The sequence below is a fragment of the Oryctolagus cuniculus genome, chromosome 2 (genome assembly GCF_051225735.1).
Source record: "Oryctolagus cuniculus isolate XC-2025 breed Fujian yellow rabbit chromosome 2, ASM5122573v1, whole genome shotgun sequence".
Taxonomy (NCBI): Eukaryota; Metazoa; Chordata; class Mammalia; order Lagomorpha; family Leporidae; genus Oryctolagus; species Oryctolagus cuniculus.
The window spans coordinates 45376528-45401946 of NC_142868.1; the positions used below are offsets into that span (position 1 = coordinate 45376528).

General features: G+C 41.3%; 2 protein-coding genes across 40 annotated transcripts in view; one reads left to right on the plus strand and one right to left on the minus strand.

The window, feature by feature from the left end:
- HMBOX1 (homeobox containing 1) overlaps positions 1-2107 on the minus strand; it is a 224176-nt gene extending 222069 nt beyond the window's left edge. For 25 of the 39 annotated variants that reach the window (XR_011386241.1, XR_011386242.1, XR_011386243.2 and 22 more), the window contains exon 1: positions 1790-2097. The gene's annotated coding sequence lies outside the window, so the exon portion shown is untranslated. Of the gene's footprint in view, positions 1-1789 lie in introns of all 39 variants that reach the window. The other 14 variants (XR_011386240.2, XR_007918102.3, XR_007918104.3 and 11 more) reach the window with 1 other exon arrangement.
- A 188-nt stretch (positions 2108-2295) lies between these two features.
- The window catches only part of INTS9 (integrator complex subunit 9), a 148103-nt gene continuing 124979 nt past the window's right edge, over positions 2296-25419 (plus strand). The window contains exon 1 of the mRNA XM_008249049.5: positions 2296-2595. Within this exon, the coding sequence (XP_008247271.1) occupies positions 2587-2595 (9 nt within the window). The 5' untranslated portion in view covers positions 2296-2586. The remainder of the gene's footprint in view (positions 2596-25419) is intronic.

Here is a 25419-nt window from a genome sequence, read left to right on the forward strand (position 1 = left end):
AAGCCCATTGAAGTTAAAAAAAAATAAACAAAACAAGTGTCACAGGGAAAGGGGTTACTGAAGTACTAATTACGTGATCTTAAATCCTCCTGGTGTATTAAATATTAAAAGCTGTGAGAAGCAAAAAATGTTGCAATCCCCTTCCCTTTTTAACTCTAATTGGAAATTGAAAAAAAATTTCCAAATTTGACTTATAAACATAATTCAATGAGATCTAACAAGTTAGTTGTGCAATTTTTAAAGAAGTTTAATGTAAAAACACTGCAATCTTGATGTGCTAATTACCTGTGGCATAAATGCAAAATAAAAACAACTGCAGATCCCTTTCATCTAAGGGTGCATTTTACAGTAAAACCACAAAGAGCACAACTGTAATAGCACAAACTAAATTAAAAAGGCACAGGAGGTATTACAGCCATCAGGAAGAGAAATGTACTATGTCAAGAAAGCAAGCACGGATAGAAGGAAGGAGAGTGAGGGGAAGGCAGGAAGAGAGAGAAGGCATCGGATTCTATACCTGCAGGCTCCCGGAGAAACCGTCACATCACTCTACCCTGTTTTATACATGAGGTTTTAATAAAGCTTCACACTAAATGAAAAACAGCAAGCACATTACACCATTCAACTTTACACAGTGTTGGATCTTTACTGCCAACTGCATTCTTGCCTTCATTCACCCAGTGCTTCCTCACTCTTTCATAGCAGCTTCCAGGCAAATGAGAGACAGAACAGGGTGGGGTAGAAGGGAAACACAAGCAGCGCCTTTCAACGCACCGTCTCCCCCCTCCCCGCCCCGCAAATAATTTCCAGCAGTTTTTCCTACTACGAAAATAAGTCGCCCTATCTCAAGATACACATCAGACATCCTGCCCCTTTAGACGCGAACACAATCCCGCACTCCAGTTCCCCCACTCCAGGCCCCCGAAGCTCAAGTTAAACAACAATCTAGGTTAACACGAAGACCACAGGATACCTCTACCTACTGTTTCGGGGGCGAAGGTGGGTGGAGGACGCCTTTCAAAGTAGCCCCAACAGTGTAACCAAAACACGGTTCCGGAATAAAATATTAAGAAACACTTTTCCTTTCCCACCTATCTCCCGACTTCAGGATGCAAAGATCATCTCCACACCACATCATCTCCACAATTCTCCTTCCCGGAGTTTGGGGTGGAGATTTATACCAGGGGAGGGGACGGGAGGCGGGTGGCGGAATGTGAGCGGGCAATGGGACATAAACGACTTGCTGAGTCCAGCAACCCCGCACCACGTCGCCAGCCCAAACGTCCAGCACCAGGACCTCAACGCACGCTTCTCAGCCCAGGCCCAGGACTAGCTATGACTCTAGCGATCTAACTTCCTATCTATAGACATTTCTTCAAGACGAGCGCAGCACTGAAGTACACGTCACACAGTTTAAAACACAGTTCTACACACCGACACACCTCAAAATCACCTCGTAGTTTCCCAAACTCCAAGCAGGAGACCCCCACCTCCAACCTTCCGCCCATAGTAGAGGAAGAAACCAGGAGAAAAGAGTTGGGGAGCAGTCGACGCCTTTCAATTCCTGTCCCTCGCAAACTGCCCCACCCCACACCCCGTGTCCCGGTCACTCACTCGGAAGCCCCCTGCTTCCTCCCTCCTCTCAATCCGGCCGCTTAGGAGACCCATCCCCAGCGTCCGCTCACTTTCTCCCCAGACCCCTCCCCCCCACACCAAATTTTCTTAAGTGAAGAGAAAGAAGTAAAGAAACAGACTTGAGGTAGTCCGGCTTCAAATCCACTCGACTCACCTCAGAATCCTTGCTGAGTTCTCTCCGCCCGGCACAGCCCCCTCCCCAACGTCCCAGTACGAAGGGCTGAGGTAGGGAGGAGGGAAAGCGGGAGGGGGAGGGGTGTCTTCCGCGTGGGGCGCCCGTCGGGAGGGGACTGGGGAGGGGTTGAGGCCGGCGCAGGAAGAGGAGAAGGGGGAGGGGAGGCCCCTATCTCCCAGTCTCCCCCTCAAAACCTCCCTTGTCTCAATCACATCAGACTGACTGTCTTTGTCTGGCTGACAACCGCCATATTGATATCAACAGCCCCGCTCCCACCTGCTGCAGCCAGGCATCCCTGGGAGTTGTAGTTCTTGCCTCCCCTGAGTAAAAGCACCGAGTTCGGCGTCTGGAGGCCCCAGGGAACTACAGCTCCCGGCAAGTCTCGCGCCCATCCGCCTTCCCACAGGGAGGCGGGGAAAGCGGGGACGAGGCCGTCGGGACTACATATCCCAGAATACCATGGGTCCCAGGCCCATACAGGGGACATGATATCATGCTGGGGTGGAGAGGGAGGATGAATTGGCGGCGGGGATGAATTTGAGCCGACGGAAGGAGGCGTTCGGCTAGTAAAGGGAGGAAAAGGAAAGACGACCACAGTTCCCATGATGCCCAGAAGGAAGACTACATTTCCCATGATGGTCCGGGAAGGGGGCGTGAGGAAGAAAGACTGCAAGTCCCGCGATGCTCTCGGCGGGCCAGAGAAGGAGCTTGAACCGGAAGACACATGCTGGAGTTGAGGAGTCCTGAGACAGATACTGAAAAACCTAAAGTCCATTATGAAACTGGTGAGTCTTCGCTCCTAGGTCGGAGGGCAAAAGTGATGCCGTGCCATTTTGGATATGGGCAAGGAACAGTCACGGTTCTCCGTGGAAAGGGGGGTGGGTGGAGGAGAGCTGCTTTTGTTGTGGAGAAGGTTTGAATTGCCTCTCCTGACCGCTGGCCCCCCTAACCCCCAACATAAAGCTGCCAGGAGGTTTTATTCACTTTGGGAGGCAAGAGGTTGACCGTAATATTCACCTGTGAGCTAAGATTGGGCCCTATGAGCTAGGTTTGGGCTTGCTTCTCAGCTTCCCAATGTTAGGATGGATTAACAACCTCTTTCCATTCAGTTGGCTCTTGATTAGCCCGTCTCCCTACCGTCGTTGGAAGGCTGATCAGATTCGAACAGAGTAGAAAATGTTGGGCAGAACGTAATCACTCATTACGTTTCCTGTTACCAACTACTAACAGCCCTTCGAATCCAAAGAAGAACGAGGTCAGAGCATGATGTAGGAAGATTTGAGTCAAACACTGCCTAGGATCTGGATGGCAGAGAGGAAGTGTCAAGGCATTCCACTCTGAGATTGTAGGGACTGCAAGACCAAAGCTTGATGCAGCTGCCATTCTACCTGGAGAAATCTTTGCATTGCAAAGCTTCAATGCTGGCTCACAGGAAAGCTTCTCAGACCTTTGTTTTGAGCCATTTTATTGTCATTGTGTGCACAGATCCAAAAAGTCAGCTTATTCCAGCTGTTTCAGATTAGTAATAGTGTAATTAGGAGAGAAGAAAAACAGGTGTGAAATGCTGTTTCTCAACACTTTAAAAATCTGTGTTCCTGCAGCCAAATGATTGTCCAGTTTTTCTTTCTGTAATTGTTATATAAAAGCAAACTTTCTTTTTCCCATTTCTGTAATTATTTGAATAGGCTTTCCTGAGCCACACAGCCCACACACTCTCATCTGATAACCCACCAGCTGTTTTCTGTGAGGAAAGTATTAAAAGTAGCTTCAGCTCCCAAACTGTCTCCCTTTCAGGGGTGGGGAACCTTTTTTCTGCCAAGGGCCATTTGGATGTTTAGAACATCATTCTTGGGCCACACAAAAGTATCAACTTGAAAATGAGCCTGCTATAGATACATTGAATTTTAAGTCCCGCCTGCGGATGATTTGGCAGGGCCAGACCAAATGACTTGCGCCGGTTGGGCCTGACCTTCCCCACCCCTGAAGCATGCCTGAAAGGGTCACAATGCAGGTCAGTAAACTTTGAGCGTATCAGTTTGCCTCGTGGTTAGTGTGCTAGGCATTTAGGGGTACAGAATTGAAAATCACAGCCCTTGCCCTAAAAAGGCATGTGGCCTAAAGAAGATAGAAAAGTAAGCCAAAATTATCTGTAATTCACTGTGTTCACGCTAAAATAAAGGATGTTCTGTGTTTTGGGAACTAAGTTGACTGGTGATTGGGGGTGGGAGGTAAGGACAATTTTCAGAAAGGTGACTTTTTTTGAGGTATCAATTTTTAAAAAGATGTATATTTGAAAGATGAGGAGTAACCACCTGGCTCCTGGCTTCGGATTGGCGCAGTGTGCCGGCCTCTTGGGGTGAACCAACGGAAAAAGGAAGACCTTTCTCTCTGTCTCTCTTTCTCTTACTGTCTAACTCTGCCTGTCAAAAAAAAAAAAAAAAAAAAAAAAAAGGTGGGACAACAGAGAAATCGATCTTCCATCAACCAGTTCACTGTGCAGGTTGGTACAGCAGCCAGATCCAGGCTAGGCCAAAGCCAGGAGACATAAACTCTATGCTGGTTTCCTACATAGGTATCAGGGGCCCAAGTGCTTGGCCATCTTCCTATGCCTTCCCAGCCATATTAGCAAGAAACTGGATCAGAAGCAGGAATCAAGTTGGCACTCTAGTGTGGGATGCAGGCATTACAAGTGGCAGCTTAACCTGCTGTGCAACACTACCCGTCCCGGAAAGGTGGCACTTGAACTGATGAGAAGGAAAAGTAGGCCAAAGCATTCCATGAAAAGAGTTTTGTCTATAGGGCAAAAGAGCTTGTCACCTTAACAGTTGGAATGCAGACCCTGTGTCCTCAGTAAAGGATAGAGTGTATTTGATAGGCTCTGTTTGAGAAGGCAGAGAAGTACCAAAAAGTTTTCTCCATAACAGTTCATTTTTGAAGGTGCCAGAGAACCAGGATTCACTTAACATGTAACTTGATTTGTCCATTAAATCCTCCTTCATAATTTATTTTAAAATGTGAAAACATGGAAAAGAGTAGAAATTGATTTTTCCTTTAAAAAGCAAAAGATGGCCTCAGAGAAAAAGGAAGTTTGATCAATAGTCCCTCCATCTTTTTTTTTTTTTCTTTTTTTTTTGACAGGCAGAGTGGACAGTGAGAGAGACAGAGAGAAAGGTCTTCCTTTTTGCCGTTGGTTCACCCTCCAATGGCCGCCGCAGCTGGCGCACCGCGCTGATCCGAAAGCAGAAGCCAGGTGCTTCTCCTGGTCTCCCATGGGGTGCAGGGCCCAAGCACTTGGGCCATCCTCCACTGCACTCCCTGGCCACAGCAGAGAGCTGGCCTGGAAGAGGGGCAACCGGGACAGAATCTGGCGCCCCAACTGGGACTAGAACCCAGTGTGCCGCCGCCGCAGGGCGGAGGATTAGCCTAGTGAGCCACGGCGCCGGCTCCTCCATCTTTTAAACCATGCATTACCTACTCAAACACATTTGGTAGGAGATAGATAGATGACCTGTAATGCAGAATTCCTGTCAACATACAGAGATGTTTTCAGAAACGTTGTTGCTGAGTAAGGATTGGAATAAGTCTCCGATAGTTAAAATGTTTGAACTTTGTATACTGTTCCAGGACTATGTCCTCATCTGTAGTGTAAATTTGTATGGGAATGGGCCTTGGCCTGGCACTTAAGATGCTGTGTTCCTTATTGGGTGCCTGGGTTCAGTGCTGTGCTCTTGCTCCTGATTCTAGCCTCCTGCTAATCCAGTCCCTGGGAGTCAGCAGGGATGGCCCTTCTATTTGCAATCCTGCTACCCACAAGGGAGACCTGGGTTGAGTTCCTGGTTCCCATTGTGGGCATTTGGGGAGTAAAAAGTGAATGGGAGCTCCTTTGTTCTATTTCTGTCTTGCAAATAAATAAATAGGCTGGCACCCGTGGCTCAGTAGTCTAATCCTCTACCTGCGGTGCCAGTACTCTGGGTTCTAGTCCCAGTTGGGGCGCCAGATTCTGTCCCGGTTGCCCCTCTTCCAGGCCAGTTCTCTGCTGTGGCCGGGGAGTGCAGTAGAGGATGGCCCAAGTGCTTGGGCCCTGCACCCACATGGGAGACCAGGAGGAAGCACCTGGCTTCTGGCTTCGGATCAGCGCAGCGCGCTGGCTGTAGCAGCCATTTGGGGGGGGTGAACCAATGGAAGGAAGACCTTTCTCTCTGTCTCTCTCTCTCACTGTCTCACTCTGCCTGTCAAATAAATAAATAATGTTAAAAACATTTTTTTTTGTATCCTGAAAGAAAGACATTTTACTGAGCACATTCTTGTTTTGGAGAGTATAACCTTCCAAAGTGCCCTTCCCAGCCACAACCTATGAGCACATCTTGTTTATTCTACTTCCTAAATGAGAGTTTCTTGAATAGGCCTGTTTGTCTTCAGTCTGCTAATACTGCCTTTGTATTCAGTCTTTTTATTATTATTATTTTTTTTAATTTTTTTTTTTTGACAGGCAGAGTGGATAGTGAGAGAGAGAGACAGAGAGAAAGGTCTTCCTTTTGCCGTTGGTTCACCCTCCAATGGCCGCCGCGGCCGGCTCACTGCGGCCGGTGCACCGCACTGATCCGATGGCAGGAGCCAGGTGCTTTTCCTGGTCTCCCATGGGGTGCAGGGCGCAAGCACTTGCGCCATCCTCCACTGCACTCCCGGGCCACAGCAGAGAGCTGGCCTGGAAGAGGGGCAACCGGGAAAGAATCCGGCGCCCCGACTGGGACTAGAACCCGGTGTGCCGGCGCCGCTAGGTGGAGGATTAGCCTATTGAGCCGCGGCGCCAGCCTGTATTCAGTCTTAACCCTTCAGATCCACTCCATACTTTCCCTGTTTTAAGTTACAGAGATCCATTAAATCCCTCTGGTAGCATCTGTCGCCTTTAGAATAAAGTCTAAATTTGGTTGACTTGGCCTTCAGGAATATGGTGCTACCTCTTCAGACTCCTGCATAGGCCTCTTCTCCTTACTTTTTTTGAATTAATCATATCAAACATTTTCTAGTTCTTGAACTCAGCCTGCTCTCTTTTGCCTCTGGGACTTTGAATATATTCCATTGCCTTCCACGCTTTTTTTGGGGGCGAGGACTAGCTAATTTCTTCATATTCTTGTATGTCAGGTGTCTGCTTAAGTAATGCTACTGCAAGGTTTCCTTGAATCCATCCTCACTCATAGAGACTCCATGTATTCCCAGAACTTGATACATAGTATGACCAACCCCGCCAAATAGTTGAATAAATTATTTCTGAATGCCAATCAAGTTATGTGAGTACTAATGAGAAAAGATTAAGAGGAGAAGTTAGCAAGATTACAATAAGGAATAACCATTGCAGTTAAAAAGAATAATTGCTACCTTTTATAGAGCAATCAGTGTGCACCAGAGAGTATGCTTGGTTCTTGCTATGTAGTGTCCTATTAAACATTTAGTCCAGGTGATAGTATTCCAGTTCTACAGATAAAAAATGTGAGCTTTGAAGAGGTGAAATTAGGGGCTCCATAGAGCCAAAATCTGAAACCAAGTCTACTGCATGACGAGGACTGGGACTCTAGCATCCTGAACAGTGACTGACACCATATAAAGTTTTCTCTTAAAAAAAGATAGAAGGCAGACAGAGAAACTGTATTCAAGGCTATTTTTAAGATTAGATTTTGTCTGGCCGGCACCGTGGCTCAATAGGCTAATCCTCCACCTTGCGGCGCCGGCACACCGGGTTCTAGTCCCGGTTGGGGCGCCGGATTCTGTCCCGGTTGCCCCTCTTCCAGGCCAGCTCTCTGCTATGGCCAGGGAGTGCAGTGGAGGATGGCCCAGGTGCTTGGGCCCTGCACCCCATGGGAGACCAGGAAAAGCACCTGGCTCCTGGCTCCTGCCAGGATCAGCGCGGTGCGCCGGCTGCAGCGGCGGCCATTGGAGGGTGAACCAACGGCAAAGGAAGACCTTTCTCTCTGTCTCTCTCTCTCACTGTCCACTCTGCCTGTCAAAAAAAAAAAAAAAAAAAAAAAAAAAAAAGATTAGATTTTGTGGGGCCAGTGTTGTAGAGTAAAGCTGCTGCCTGTGACGGCAGTGTCCTCTATGGGTACTGGTTAGTTTCCTGGCTGCTCCACTTCTGACCTAGCTCCCTGCTAATGGCCTGGGAAAGCAGCAGAAGATGGCCCAAGTATAAAGGTCCTGCCACCCACCTGGGAGACCTGGAAGAAGCTCCTGGCTCCGGCCTGGCCCAGCCCTGGCCTTTTGCAGCCATCTGGGGAAGTGAACCAGAGGATGGAAGATCTGTCTCTGTTTTTCCCTCTCTCTGTGTAAATCTGACTTTCAAAAAAAAAAAATAAATATTTTTTAAAAATCCCGAGATTTCCTGGGCCAGTGGTGTGATGCAACAGGTTAAGCTGTTATCTGCAACACCAGCATCCAATATGAGTGTCAGTTGGAGTCCTGGCTGTTCTGCTTCTGATCCAGCTCCCTGCCTGGGAAAACAGTAGAAAATGGCCCAAATACTTGGACCCATACCATCCACAAGGGAGACCTTGATGAAGTTCTAGGCTCCTGGCCATCTAGGGAGTAACCAGCAGATGGAAGATCTCTCTCCTCTCCCTCTGTCATGCTGCCTATCAAATAAGTACGTAAATCTTTAAAATAAAATTAGCTTTCAATGCAAGTTTGGTTGAAGTAAGATCTTTAAAAAGTTTATTGGTAAATCAACTTTGGAAACTCTTGATAATCCAAAGAACCTTACATCAGAGTACACCAATCAAGTGCTAAAGTTAGTGGTTTTATATTATATATTTTATGCTGTCTATAGTTAGCTTGTCTGACACCATGTATAGTTCTCTAACTTTGCACATTACACTCTAGGTGATTTGTCACACACTCACATGAAGATAATGAATGCTATTATAATACTTGGATATGTCCTTAGATAACTGACGCAAGAAAATTCATTGGTGTTTTCAGTTAACCAGAATCATTTTAGAAAGTACAAGAAAATTTAAAATGTCTTCTCAATTTAACACATTTTAGACAGTTTTCTTAGTATAGATTGAGTCTAATGGGGTTCACCCAATTCAACTAAGGGTAGAAACTAGAATTCACCAGAGTCCTTAACAAATGACCATCAAACAAAAAGCACTGAGTATATTGACAGCACTTGATTTTGAAACATCATGGCCAGGAATTAAGTCATCCAAATATGTGAAGATTATAGTGAATAGAATTGTAAGAAGTAGCTCAAGAATGCAGCTTGTGTATGTACTTCCTATAAATAGTTCAGAGATGGAGAGAATCATCTAGCTTATTCATTTGAGATTTATTATAAAAGCACTGTGTACTTTTGGCATTCAGAGTTTTAACACTTTGCATTTTAACTATTACATCTGACACCAAAGATCTATGACATGGAATCATTTATAATTTTGCTGTGTTAGACATTTGAATGTGACTTTAAGATAAATGATAACCCTTTGTGAATGAGCCTGATTGCTTCAGAATCTATGGCTCACTGCAGAGTTACTGTTACTTTCTTGTTAAAGGTCTAAGAGATCATTTAAATGCTTCTTACACTATATTTATTGAATTTGGTAGAGGAAATTTTATGCTGTAGTTAGTTGTGTTTGCAGATTTTAAAACTTGAGAAGGTCATGAAATGCATTCTGTGGTCTGTGCTCCTTTGTGCAAAATACTGTTTTATCTCTATGGCCTCAAACTTTTAACTCTCTGTTTCTCCTGGGAAAACAGATGGAGCAAAGAAATGAATTCATGGCCTGCTCCCAGTGGAAGAAAAGTAAAACTTCAAGGGCAGTTGTAGATTATATAGAAGATCTTTGCTTGAAAGGGGCAAATTCTGCCCCAAGGTCAGTGTAACAAATCATTAGAGTTTTGGTTAATCCTCACCTTGGGTCTGAAAGTGTTAGACTCTTTTCTTTCCAGTTTACAGTTGCAGAATCCTTTTGACTTCTTAGAATTTGAATCAAGAACAGTCTATTGCTATATACTACAAGCATTCAGAATTTCACCATTGTCTGAGGCACCTATTGCGTGAGATTGTTAAAATGTTAACCTGAATTCACTTTTTCCCTTGTTTCTCCTTGCTGGTTGATTAGAGTGCCCTCATGTGTCTTTATGATGTAATCTCATTTCAGGCTTTTGAAAGGTCATATTTTATCACAGCCTCACTATAAGTTCTTCCCTTTTCTGATTTCCTTAAACTCTGAAAAGCTATGTGTGATATAAAGCCAAGTTACATACCTTATTCAGTAGTGTTCTGCAGTAAAGATGGATATTTTACTCTTGAGCATGTCAGAGTCCTAAATTGTTTCTTATTTATTAGAAAGGCAGAGAGAGACCAAGAGAGGTCGCCCACCTTCTGTCCACAACAGCCAGGATTGGGCCAGGCTGAAGCCAAGAGCCAGGAACTTAAACTGGGTTGCAGTGAGTTGCAGTGGCCTGACTGCTTGGGCCATCACTGCTGCCTTCCATGGTGCACATTAACAAAACTGGAATGGAGAGCAGAGCCTGGACTTGAATCCAAGGATTCCTGCGTAGTGGCTTAACCCTTGTACCAAATACCTACCTAAATTGTTATTCTGAAAATTAATTATTTTATACTTACCACGGTAAAAAAATGTATCAATGACAGATTTTTTTTTTTTTCGGTAATAATAGTTGAATGGGAAAAACAAAAAGCAAATCTGGTTTACCTGTAGTTAATCAGCAAAACCAGAATGCTATTCTGCTGCTCCTACAACCATGGCAAAGTTACTCTTCCTTTAACAAAAGAAGCATATTTCTTGTGTGACTGGTTTGTTTTGAATATTCAAATAATTTTGCTGTTTGTTCAGATGATTGGCAGTATGTATTTGACAGCAGCTCACAGGGGCTGAGACTGTAGCATAGTCACTAAACTTAGTAATAACGTAGACAACCTAAATGGAAATGTGGCTGCTCACTTGCTCAATGTCCGCAGAGGTCCAGACATAAACTAACCTTCAGATTTCATCATTTGTGTATTCAATAAAAAAATCTGTCTGAACACCTCATCTGTGCTAGGCAGTGCTCAATATACTAGGTATATTGCAGAGTACAAAACAGATCTGTTCTTTTGCCTGTGTGGAACGTCCAGCCTGGTAGGCTTACTGTATGATTCAAACAGTATTATGGTCAGTGTCCTGATAGATATAGTTGGATACTCAAATATTTTTATAATGCAGTAGTCAAAATGTATTATGTCCAACAATATGCTTCTTAAAATTTTAACAGATAAGGCCAAATTGCCCACTGGTTTTTCCTTGTACCAGTAGTATATAAGAAATCGTTTCCTCTACCCTGCAGGCTCTTACTATGTCTTACTAATGCAAATTTCTTCTTTCATCTATCCTCACACTCTCTCCATTTATTCAAGAGTTTAGCCATATTTAGTGAAATGTCCCTACGGTGGTGATTATGGATGTGGGAAGATATACCAGAAATAGGAGCAAATTTCATCAGATAAAAATGTGCCAAAAGAAATTTGTAAAAGATCTCTGGCAGTACTTTGAAAATGTTGTTGCCTGGATGTAGGCATTAATATGATGATATTGTAGAATCAAGGAGATGGGAGGGGCAGCTGGGCCAGTAAGGTAAACGTAGAAGAGGTCTCCCACACCCCTTGGGAAAGGGGTGGCCAGCCAGTGCAGTTAAGCTTGGAATTGACATACCAGGCAGGACCAAAACAGGGAAACATGCCTGAATTTGCAGAGATCATAATAGGAGGAAGGAATGGGAACTGAAAGGACAGGAAGGGGAAATGGGAAAAATTGCAGGAGAAAGGAGTTAGTTTGAAAGCCTCAGGGTGCTCAGTGACCAAGATTAAGAACTATGGTGGGAACTTCACTGTGATAAAAACAAGAAGTTTAGGCCGGCGCCGCGGCTCACTTGGCTAATCCTCCGCCTGCGGTGCCTGCACCCCGGGTTCTAGTCCTGGTTGGGGCACCAGGTTCTAGTCCCGGTTGCTCCTCTTCCAGTCCAGCTCTCTGCTGTGGCCCGGAAAGGCAGTGGAGGATGGGACAACCAGGAGAAAGCATCTGGCTCCTGGCTTCAGATCGGTGCAGCGTGGCGGCCATTTGGGGGGGTGAACCAATGGAAAAGGAAGACCTTTTTCTGTGTGTCTCTCTCTCTTACTGTCTAACTCTGCCTGTCAAAAAACAAACAAAAAACAAACAAAAAAAAAAAAAACAAGAAGTTTAAATTGTTCCTGATTGACCATATATCTGAAGAAAATATCTTGAAGACCCAAATTTTGTTAAAGCACAACTGACTTAGTTCGCTGAAAGACACACGATGGTCAAGAAAATGATTATTTAATAGGTATTGTATTTTTTGCCCTAACATAAGTTTATTTTTCATCACTCATATTTGTGACAGTTGAGGGGAGTGGATAATAAAATACCTTGCATAATCCATTTCTCAGATTTATGGCTTAAGCAGAGATTATCTTTTCTAAATACAGTATTTCTGAATTTTTCTGATCCATGAAAATAAATGAAGCACTAGTTAGAAGTTCTAGTTTAAGCTTTCATTTTCATATTTTTTCCAACACATGGAAATATGGATAAAAAGCCATAGATTGAATAATGTAAAGGATATTATTGTTATAATGATTACTTTTTAAATATTACTTAAACACCTTTATTAAGTATAATACCATAAAATTTAAGTGTACATACCATAAAATTTAAAATAGAGTAGCTTTAAGTAAATTTACAGAGTTGAGCAAAAGTCACCACAGTCCAGTTTTAGAAAATTTCCATCACTCTTAAAAAGATCCTTTGTACCTATTAACTGTCAATTCCCATTACTGCTTCCAAGCCAAGCATCCAATCTACTTTTTGCCTCTGTAGATGTTCTCTTTCTGGTCATTTCATATAAATTAACTTGTATAGTACATGATCTTTTGTGTCTGACTCTTTGACTTAGAATAATGTTTTTGATACTCAGCCATGTATCCATGTAGCATGTGTAAATAGTTCATTCTTTTTTATTACTCCATAATATTCCATGATATGCATAAGCCGTTTTGTTCATTCATCTACCAAATGATGAACATCTGGGTTGTTCCCACCTCTTTGTTATTATGATTGTGTTGGGCATAAGCTTTCATTTTTAATTTCTCTTGATTTCACTTCTTTCTGTTGGATGATTGCACTGACTAGAACCTCCAACACAATGTTGAATAAAAGTGGTGTATCAGATATCCTTTATTGGTATCCTTTGTAATGCTCCATTGTGTGTGCATACTTAGGGGGAAGACCTTCAGTTTTTTACTACTAAATATGATACAAACTGTATATATTTGTGGGTACTCTTTATTAGGTTGACATATTCCCTTCTGCTAGTCTGTTCAGTGTTTTCTTAATGGATGGGTCTTGGATTTCACTAGTACTTTTCCCTCATCTGTTGAGATGATCATATGGGTTTTTTTTGTTTTTGTTTTTTCTTTCAGTAATGTGTTCAGTTGCTTAGTTGAATTTTCAATTTCAAACCAATCTTGAATTCCTGGGATAAGTCTCTTTTGGTCATAGTTTGAAAAAAAAAAAAAAAACAAAAAAACCTTTGTATATGTTGTTGCTAGATTTGTTTGCTAATATTTTATAGAGGATTTTCACATGTATATTCCATGAGGGATATTTGTTTATGAGCTTCTTCTCGTGTCTTTGTCTGACATTGGTATCATGGTAATATTGTTCTCATCGAATGATTTGGGAAATGTTCTCTCCACTATATTCTGAAAGACTATGTGAAGAATTAGTATATTTTTGCCTTCAGCATTAGATATAATTCATCATTGAAGACATCCAAGCCTACGCTTTTCTTTGTGAGATTTTTAATTGACTGATTCATTTTCTTTACTTGCTATAGGTCTTTCAGATTCTTTGTGCAGTACTTCTTAAAATATGGGAAAATATATACAACATAAAATTTACCATTTAACCATTTGTAAGTGAACAGTTTAATGGCATTAAGTACATTGCATTTTTATGTAATAATCACCATTCATCTATAGAATGTTTTCATCTTCCTGGACTGTATTATTAAACACTTATGTCCCACTTCCTACCCTGCAGTCCCTAACAACCATCATTCTGCTTTCTGTCTCTGAATTTGAGTGTTCTAAGTACCTCATAAATGTGGAATCATGTAGTATATGTCCTTTGTGGCTGGCTTTATTTTGCCACATGTCTTCAGGGTTCGTCTGTGTTGCTGTACATGTCAAAATACCCTTCTTTTTTAAGATTGAATAATGTGCCATTGTATATATATATTAGCTGTTCATCTGTGGTTGGGTACTTGGATTACTTCCACCTTTTTTGCTGCTAGGGACATGGATGTACAAATAATCTGTTCAAGTGCTTACTTTTAATTTCTTGGGCAGATTCACCAAGAAGTAGGATTTATGTTCTATGATAGTGTTTGAGGATCTCCATACTATTTTCAGTGACTTTACCTGCACAATTTGTAATCTCACCAGGATGCACAGGGATTCTGATTTCTCCACATTCTCACCAAAATTTGCCTTTTTCTGCTTTATTGGGTTTGTTTTAACAGTAGCCACCCTAGTGCATATACAGTGGTATTTGGTTGTTTTGATTTGCATTTCTATAATGATTAGTAATATATAGCATCTTTTTATATGTTTAAAATTTGATTTTTTTAAAGATTATTTATTTGAGAGGCAGAGTTAGAGAGAGAGGACTTCCATCCACTGGTTTATTCCACAGATGGCTGCAAATGCTAGAGCTGGCTCATCCGAAAGCAGGAGCTTCTTCTGGGTCTCCCACGCAGGTGCAGGGGCCCAAGCACTACTGCTTTCCTAGGCCATCAGCAGGGAGCTGGATTGGAAGTGGAACAGCCAGGACAGGAACCAGTGCCCATGTGGCGCCAGCCCTTTTTTTTTTTTTTTTTTTCTTTTTATTTGAAAGAATAACAGAAGGAAGAGAATCTTCCATTCACTGGTTCATTCTCCAATCTCCAAATGCCCACAACAGCCCTGGCTTGGCCAGGCTGAAGCCAGGAATCCTATCCAGTTATCCCACATGGGTGGCAGGGACCCAAGTAGTTGAGCCATCATCTGCTGCCTTCTCAGCATATGCATCTGCAGGAAGCTGGATTGGAAGCAGAGGCAGGACTCAAACCCAGACACTGCACTGTGGGACATGGATGTCCCAAGTGATAATTTAAACCATCACACCACAATTCCCACCCTTGTTTGCATTTTATTTGGAGACAGAGAGACAAGAAACTTTCCTTCTGCTGGTTCACTCTCCAAATATCTGCAGCAGCTGGAGGTGGGCCGGGCCACCGCCAGGAGCTCAGAACTCAGGTCCAAGTCTCCCACAAGGGTGGCAGGAGCTCCAGTACCTGAGCCATCATTTGCTCCTTCCCAGGGTGGACGTTAGGAAGGTGGCTCAGAAACAGAGCTGGGACCTGAAACCAGGTACTTCAGAATGGGATATGGGTGACCCCAAGCAACATCTAAAACACCCCATCTTTTGTAATTTTTTTAGTTAGTACATTCACATTGATTAAAAAAAAAAAACAACACTGCACAACAAATTAAAAAAAAATGAAAAGTTTGCCTCCCATTCCTCCTCATCCACTCTAGGAACAATCTCTTTTCAGTACTGTGTTTCCTTCAGAGATGTTCTGTAGGTTCACGTGCATATGTATTGTTTTTCCTAAGTCAAAAATACATCCTACAAATATATAAGAAAGCCCACGCGGCTATACCAGAGAATCCAGTATGTGAGAAGAAGCCCAAGAAAATTTAAAAAGAAGAGGTGGAGCCTTCCCAAAGTGTCCCTTGCCCAGGTCAGGTAGCTCAAAAGAAAGCGAGCCTTCCTCAGAACTCAGGAGCGGGGCCACTGAGCTAAACCAAGCAATTTTCTATGAAGAGACAATGAACTTACTGACCAAGCCCCAACAAATGTATCCTACAGATCATTCTATAGCAATATGTAAGAACTGCTTCATCTTATAAAACTGCATACCCACACTGAATGAATTCAGCTCTGTGTTTAATAAGATCTCAGCTCTTTATTCTTTAGATACTTTCATTCTGAACAGTGAAATGTTTTCAGTACTCCTTTCAAATGTTTTTTAAATTTTTCTCATAGTCATTTTGTATTTCCATTGCCTGAAGGCACAGTATAGAATTGTGTTAGCCTACAATATACAGTTCAGTCACTTGTAACACCTCTCCTCCCAAATATATTGAAAATTATTCATTGTTACCTAAAGTTTAGGGCTTAGTTTTGTAAAACTTAATTTATGAATCTTGCGTCACTGTATCTCAAAAATAAACTCATTCCTAGAAAAAACTATTGGTTCTTCAGTACTCTTGTTTAAATACATACCCGGTATATCTAACTACTCTTGCATCTGTGAACAGTCAGTTGTGCCGGTTTCTGCAGACACAAACAGTGCTTTGCAGATTGTCTCCTTCATGAGCATCTCTGGAAGTGTATCTGTGGGATACATTTCTAGTGGTGAAATTGATGACTCAAAGGGGATGTCCATTTTTTATTTAATTTTATTGCCAAAATACCCCCATAGAGATTTATCAGAACACACTGTTGCCAGGAGTATATCATAGTGCTCATGGCATTGTTCTCATCATTTTTTTCTTACTGAAACATGAAAAAAAAGCAAAAACAAAAAACAAGTGGTGTGCTGTTACTGTTTTGATTTTTCCCTCATTATGTGTGAGATGTGGAACATCTTTTCATGTATGTTTATAAAAGTATTTGTATTTCTACTTCCTTCCCAGTTTTCTTCTGTTCTCTTAAGCTATTTCTATTCTAGCATCTTATGTACCTTTAGAGCATTCATTAATACCTTGTAGTATTTGTTTTTGCTCATTGCTCTTCACATCACAATTTTCCAGATTGTTCTCAAGCTTTATGTTTCATGTGAAATTTAGACTTTTAAATTTCATATAAATTTAGAACTATTAATTCTCAGTAAAATCCTTGTATTTTTATTAGGATCAGGTTAAATTCACAAGAATTTAAGGAGACATTTAATGAGTCTAAGAACAAGAAATATTTTTTCTTTATTCAAACCTTTCTTTAAAATGTCTTTTCATAGCATTTTAAGGCTTTATTTTTTTATTATTACCAAATTGGAATTTTGCCCTATATAATTTACATATAAGAAGGCTGTTTATTTCTTGTATTGTCTATACACCTCTTGTTAATTTTTTTTTTTTTTTAGATTTATTTATTTGAGAGGTAGAGTTAGAGAGAGAGGGAGAGAGAGAGAAAGGTCTTCTATGCACTGGTTCACTCCCCAAATGGTTGCAACGGTCGGAGCTGGGCCGATCTGAAACCAAGAACCAGGAACTTCTGAGTCTTCCATGTGGGTACAGGGGCCCAAGTACTTGGTCCATCTTCTACTGTTTTCTCAGGCCATAGCAGAGAGCTGGATCGGAAGAGGAGCAGCCGGGACTAGAACAGGCTCCTCAGGGTTAGTCCACTATCACAGTGTCGGCCCCTGAATTTCTTATTTGAATGTTTAGAAGTTTTTCCTGTTGATTCTTGTGACTTTTCCAGATATATAACTTTGCATGTGATTTTTTAACTTCATTTCTTTCTATGTTTTATTGCACATACTTATGTGTGTAAAATAGTTTGGGGTTGGAGTGGTGGTGGAAGGCGTTTCTGTTCTATTTCTAGTGTGAGTGGACATGTTTGTTTAACTTAAAACATCACTCTGATAATGATGTTGGCTTAACTTTTGTATAATTTACATGCTATAACTGGCTGCTTTCTTGCTCCAAATTTTTCTCTGTACTAGTAAGGTAAGATTCTTTTACATAGTTCAACAATACGTTGTTTTCTAGGGAGAAGATCTATTTATGTTTTATTGTTTCTCCCAGGCAGTTAATTATATCTTGTAAGCCACTTCCAGACTTTTGAGTAAACAGTAGGTTTTATAACTTAGTCTTGGGTGGTACATAGCAGACTCATAGAAGTAATAGACATCTATGACCTTAAAAGAAAATTGCAAGGTTTCCTTGGAAAACAGAGCAGCCAGAAATAGTATCTCTGTACTTCAGTGGTGGGCCTGATAAAGCCAAGAAATGTAAACAAATCAGTTTTTTAAAATAAACATAATTAGCACACACCCCCAAAAAAACTTTGTAGAAATTTAAAAAGGGGGAGGAGGAGCTCTAGCTAGTGGCTTATTTATTTTAAACAGTATTTGATTTGAACTATGTAGATCCAATAGAAAGAAACTGTTGATAAAAAAACTGAATGATAGTTTTAACAGGAGAAATAATAACAATTTCATTGTTTGGCTATACAATTACTTGAATGTTATCAAATGGTTGTCTTGCACAAAACACTCTCTGTGCTGTGGGACATACTAAATGTGAATATGACACATACCCAACCTGTCAGTTAACTCTTTAACAAACTATTCATACAACATAGTATGTATGTTCCATATATATGATTGTGTGTTATTTTGGTGATAGACTGATAAAGGCACTAGTGAGCCTGTGCAAGAATAGAATTTAAAGATGAATTCCAACTGGAAAATCAGTTTTCTGAAGAAGTAAAAGTCTAAGCTGGCCTTGGAAAGTACTTTGGCTGACAAATATGTCTGAGAAGGAGGATTATATCTTCTTCCAGGCAAAAAGAATAAAGAAGAAAGGATTTGGAGAAGTGAGACATTCTCTTTCCCCAGTGATAGGCATGCACAATTTACTGTGTATTCCTTGCTTTGTAGTGCTCCTGTGTAGTGTATACAGAAGTAGACACATTATTGCATACTAATGTCCTCCCAATTCATTAAGAAAGTTAAAAGTTGCTTTATGTATATGTTGTTAACATCTGAAACATTTTTATTTTTGGTTGAAACACTAGGTGTCTAGGTATAGCAAGGGCAAACTTGTGAAATGCATTGCCAAGAAAAACTGGAAAGGTAGGTTGAAGTCATAGACTGGTAGACTATATTACAAGACTTAGTGGTTTGGACAGTAATAAAATTAGGATGTTACAGAATCAGTATGTTCTCTTTGTAAGGAAAAGTTTTTCCTAATATTAAGAAATAGTAAAGCAGGAAACAAAAATCACCTGTAATCTCACCATCTTGAATAATCACTGTGTTAGCATCATGATGTGTCAACTGCTAGAGGGGGTGTGTGTGCTGATGTCCTTCTGTGAGAGTCACCCTAAAGCTTTCAAGTCAATTAGGATTAGATTGAACTGTGATTGACAGAAAGCCTGAATTAGTGTTGGCATCAGCAGGATAGATGTTTCCGTGTCCCTTGTGTATATGAAGTGTGGAGGGAAAGAGTTCAGGGCTGAGGTGAAAGGTACGGGCTCCTGTCCTAGCTCGTTGCTCTCCCACCAGCAGTTAAGTGGCTGCCTTTTCAAGTCCAGTGTGACTACCAGCTCAGGTCATCACATGCCTATTCTAGGAAGGAGAAAGACACAAAGGCATATTCTTTCTTTCCCATTGATCTTTTGGTCAAAGTTGAATCCACAACTTGATCTATCTTTTATTGGCCCAGAAGTGACATAGCTACTACATCTAGTGGGTGAGACTAGCAACTACCATTTTTATTCCAGGTGCCCTTATTTAGAACTGAAATCTGAAGTTCTAGCATAAGAGCAAAGGAGAATACAAATAATGAAAGACAACTGCATCTGTCATAAACTTTTTCATTTTGAATATTTGTATGATTTATTTGGAACATTTTTACAGTATAATGTTATTAATGTTTTATAAATTCATTCTACTGGTGATTTTTATTTTTTAATTTTTTTTGAGAGAGAGAGAGCGCCCCCATCTGCTGGTTTACTCTCCAGATTCTTGCAGTAGCCAGTTCTGGACCAGGCTGAAGCCAGGAGCCAGAAACTCCATCCATGTCCCCGACATGGGTGGCAGAGGCCCAACTACTTGAGCCACTGCCTACTGCCTCTTAGGTTGCACATTAGTGGGTAGCTGTGGCAGAGCTGGAATCCAAACCCAGGCGCTCTAGTATGGAACACTAGCATCAAAAGTGGCATCTTAACCACTGCACCAGGTGGCCTTCTCTACTGATGATTATTTTGCTTTCCATTTTCTACTGTCCTACACAATGCGGAACAGAGCATACTATATACTTGGATTTCTTTATGTCTATTTAGTTGTTTGCTTAGTGTAAATTCCTAAGCAGGATTCTAGTCCAAAGACTAAGTAGAATTCATTTTTAATTTTAATTTTATATTTTGATTCAGTATTGCTATTAAAGCACTTTTATTTTCAGCTACAAAGAGAGCCCATTTTCCCCACTTCGCCACATTTTCCTCTATTTCCCTATACCCTCATGATTAGTTTCTGTATTCTTTCCAGTATATGCACTGAGCATTTTATCACAGCATGGTTTTAACTTGTATTTTTATTTCTGCTGGATTTCTGTTCTATTTTTTTCCTTTAACTTTTATTTTTATTTATTTGAGGAAATTTATTTATATAAAGGGCACAGATTTCATGTATTTCATATATACAGTTTTAAGAACATTGGCCGGTGCCACGGCTCACTAGGCTAATCCTCCGCCTTGCGGCGCTGGCACACCGGATTCTAGTCCCAGTCGGGGCGCTGGATTCTGTCCCGGTTGCCCCTCTTCCAGGCCAGCTCTCTGCTGTGGCCAGGGTGTGCAGTGGAGGATGGCCCAAGTGCTTGGGCCCTGCACCCCATGGGGAGACCAGGAGAAGCACCTGGCTTCTGCCTTTGGATCAGCGCGGTGGCCATTGGAGGGTGAACCAACAGCAAATGAAGACCTTTCTCTCTGTCTCTCTCACTGTCCACTCTGCCTGTCCAAAAAAAAAAAAAAAAAAAGAACATAGTGATACTTCCCACCATACCCTCCCTCCCTCTCTCACTCCCATCTCCCTACTCTTTATTCTCTTATGTTTCTTTTAATTTTTAATTACAGTCAGAAGCCTAATCCTCCACTAAATAAAGAATTCAACAAGTAGTAGAAAAACCATTGTTCTCCAGGAGTATAGACGAGAGCTGTAAATAAAAATGAAATCTTAAAATGTCAATTTCACTCATGTACATTACTTTTCTTGTACTCTATATATTAGTTATCACAAATCAGAGAAAATATTTGATATTTGTCTTTTTGGGACTGGCTTATTTCACTTAAGCTAATGGTCTCCAGTTGCATTCAGTGCATATGGTTTTTACTGCTTTATTTTCTATGAATTACCTTTGTGTATTTTTTGCTCATTTTTGTTTTAGAATCTTTGTCTTTCTTACTCATTTTAGAGCTCTCTATATATTAAGGAGAATTTTTTTTTGTCTTGGATTTATAAATATTTTTTCTATTTTATCTTTTGCCTTGTTTGAAATAGTTTTTGCCATATAAACTTTTAGCATAAAACATCATTTCTATTGGTATTTTATTTCAGGATATTAGCTTTAAGATTCTGTTTTTAAAAGACATTTCCTACCCCGGGATTATATAAAATAGCTTCCTAATGTTTTATTGTTTCTTTGCTTGTATTCCATAACAAAGATTTTCATTCAAGTACTTCCTTTTTTATTATGGGCAAGGCATATTGAAAGTCAAAATCTAACTAGTTCCTCTAATAAATATGACTATCCCCACTGCCTTTTCTTTTGTGATTTGTTTATTTATTTGGAAGACAGAGTGCCAGAGAGCAAGGGAGAGTCAGAAAAAGACTTATATCCAGACAGACAGAGAAAGATCTCCTCAAATGGTCACAACAGCCAGGGCTGGGCTAGGCCAAAGACAGAAACTAAGAATTCTATTTGGGTCTCCCACATGGGTGGCAGGGGTACGAATAGTCAGCCATCTTTCACTGCCTTTCCAGGTACATTAGCAGAGAGCTGGACTGGAAGCAGGACAGCCTGGACTTGAACCAGAACTATCATTGCAAGCTATAGATTAACCCATTATTGATGGAACAAGGACATAGCCTCAGTCATTTTAGGTTCTTGTTACCCCTGCCTTCTTTCATGAGACCTATATTGTTCCCTCACGCCACCCCTGTATTCTCCCCCAGATTTGGAAGCCAGTGGGCCAAACTTGAAGAACCAGTATGGAGAAGATTAACTCCACCTATTGCCCCCCACCCCAGCCCCCCTAAGATATAAAAAGGCCCAGGGGCCTGCTGTAGCATAGCAAATAAAGCCACTGCATACGGTGCAGGCATCCCATATGGGCGCTGGTTTGAGACCCGGCTGCTTCACTTCTGATTCAGCTCTGCTGTGGAGGATGGCCCAGGTGCTTGGGCCCCCGCATCCACATAGGAGACCCAGATGAAGCTCCTGGTTCCCAGCCTCAGATTGGCTCAGCTCTGGCCATTGCAGCCATTTGGGGAGTGAACCAGCTGATGGAAGACCTCTCTCTCCCTCTCTCTCTCTCTCTCCCTCTCTCTCCCTCTCTCTCCCCTTCTCTCCTTCTCTCCTTCTCTCCTTCTCTCTCTGTCTAGCTCTGCCTTTCAAATAAAGAATAAATAAATTTAAAAAAAAAGAAAAAAAGTCTGAGCCTGCTGGGATCAGGGCCTTCTGCCATGTATTTCTTTGAATAAATTCAGTCTGGCTTTGTGTTCGTGTTGTCTCCTCTAGTCTGTGCCCCTTTTCCCTATGTTTGGTGCCGCGTGTGAGGAGACACCAATCTGTGCCCTTTTCCTGACAATTAGGCCATAACTCCTGGCCCTCCCTGCTGTGTTTTCCATAGAGCCAGCATTAAGTAGTGCAGAAGCTGCTGCTTCATGGCTCTACCAAATAGTGGAGGCAATTGACAGGTCTCTCCTTACCCTGCCTTGTTACTAGTGTGACTAGCAAGAACTTGTTCAGTTAAAAGCTGTAGACTCCGTAACATTGCCCGTCAGCCTTGTTTTTATGTATAAATAAATGCATGTGAAGAACTCAGCGTGAATTAGGTGTTCAATAAATTTTGTTTTTAGAAATCTATTTAATCAAAAGCTGTTTGTAAATCCATTTCCTTGAAAATCTGAAGTGTATAAAGGGTTAACAGGTTTCCCCCATCTACCCAGAAGTTCAAAGGTTGAAATTAGCTGCAAAGGTTGAATATTCTTTTCCTTACATTATAACAAGCATCTGTCCCCTAAATAGAACACTTCTCCCTACAGAGAAAATCTCTTGTTTTAGATAACCTTCTTCCTGTTTATCTCTAGGAGTGTGACCAGGAACTCCATAGTAACCATGGTGTTCCTACCCTGTGCTTTATGGTTGACTTTGATATTCAGGAACAGTGCATTATCTGTGGCTTGTGAGGGAAATAAAGCACATTTCTAACATGACTAGAATAAACTCCTTACTTTCTCTTGAATTAGTGTTAGACTAATAAGTTTCCTTTGTTGATGCTGATCCTCTCTCCACTTACAAGTTTTACCATTTTGTTAACTGACTTTCTTTTTGTTGTCATTGCTGTACATTGTCAGCAATTAGAATGGACTCCATTGTTTTTAAAAACTCTGGTGCCCATAGAAACCTCTGTGGCATGATTCTTTTCCAAAAGTTAGGGGGAAAAAAAGTATGCTTCTTTAAAAAAAAAACTAGTTAATTTTGAAAAGAAGTAATCAAGAGTAGAGAAGTATCTGAAGTGGGAAGAGAATTCCAGTAAGTCAGCCACCTTCTCCACCGCAGTAGCCACATTGATGAGTTTATTTTTTAAACTCACAGGAGCAGGTTAGGCTGCTGCCTACAATGCTAGTATCCCATATAAGCGCCAGTCCTAATCCCAGGTGCTTCTCTTCCAATTTAGTTCCCTGCTAATGCACCTGGGAAAGCAGTGGAAGATGGCCTGAGGGCTTGGACTCCTGCGACCAAGGTGGGAGTCTCAAATGGAGTTCCAGGCTTCTGGCTTTGGCCTGGCCCAGCCACAGTCATCAAGGTCATTTGGGGAGTGAACCAGCAGATGGAAGATTTCTCTCTCTGTGTCCCTCTCCTTATCTGTCTGTAGCTCTGCCTTTCAAATAAATAAATCTAAAAAAAGAAAAACAACATACCTACAAGTATACATATAAGAGTTCTTCAAAAGGTTTATGGAAAATGCATATTATGAAGAAACTGTACGTGGGTTTCAAATTTTTAAAGTGTTTTTTTTTTTTTTTTAATTTATTTGAATGATGGAGCAAGAGAGATCTTCCACCCACTGGTTCACTCCCCAGCAGCCTGCAACAGCCAGAGCTGGGCCACACCAAAGCCAGGAGCTAGGAACTCAATTTGGGTCTCACATGGGTAACAGGGACCTGGGTACTTGAACCATCATTTGTGCAATAGCAAGAAGCTGAATTGGAAACAGAGGCATGACTAGATCTCAGGCACTCCAAGATGGCATTTGAGATTCCCAAGCAGCTTAACCCACTGCATCACAACTGCATCTTTGTTTACATTTCTCTTGACTGCAAATAGCACCATGTATAGTCTATATGCATTTGCATGTTTTCTATGGGTATGCATGTTTTAATAAATGTTAACTTTTTGTGATAGGTTTGTATATATTTTATAATAGTAAATGACAAAATAGACTATTATCTACATTTTATTTTTCTTTTTTTTAAAGATTTTTTTATCTATTTATTCGAGAGGTAAGTTACAGACAGATGCCAGCACTGCAAGCAGAGGCTTAGCCTACTAAGCCACAGGCTGGCCCTAATTTTCTTTTTTTTAATTTTTTTTTTTTTTTTTTTTTTTTTTTACTTAGTTAAAAGGTGAAGACAGAGAGCATGTGTGCACTTCCATCTGCTGGTTCACTTTCCAAATGCCTGGAGCTGCCAGGTCAGGAGCCTGGAGTTTGATCTGGGTCTTCCACATGGCTAGTGGGGACCCAGGTGTTTGAGCCATCACCTGCTGCTCAAAGGGTATGCGTTATCAGGAAGCTGGAATTGGGAGCCACACTGGGACTTGAACCCAAGCACTCTGATACAGGATGTGGGCATCCCAAAGGGTGTCTTTACCATTATGCCCAGTATCTACCTCTTAATTGTTTACTATCAACATTCCTACGCTTCCTGAGAATCTATTGGGGAAATTTTGGTTTTTATGACCTCTCTTTGCTCTTTTACTCATTTTCACAGAAAACTAAGGCAGAAGATAGTATAAGAATGAGGGAGCAGCCCTTGGTGTTAGTTATTCAGCTATTCAGCTGTGTGTAAAATGTAGCTCCTCACCAGACGCTGGCTTTTCTGTGTTCACCATGCACACTACAGATTTTCTATGCAATGGAAAATTATCTCCTTCTTTTATCCAGTTGTAGAGTCAGTTTGACAGGGGGTATGATTGACAAATTTGCAAAATAGAATCAAGATTCAAAATAGAAGAAAGTGCAAGATTACCAAAGAAAAATCAAATATGTTTATAGCAGTCTCTGAATGTTGGAGGGCATGGCCTAAAATTTTTAGCAGAGGTAATAGTTCCAAATTAGGCAAAATTGTCTCATTGGAGCCAAGATAGTGTGGCATAAGGCAAAAATTATTGGTATAATTTGCCATCATTTTCCTACCACACTAAGAATCTTGTATTTGTCAACTTTTTGTCACTATAGCAAAATATCTAAGACAAGCTACTT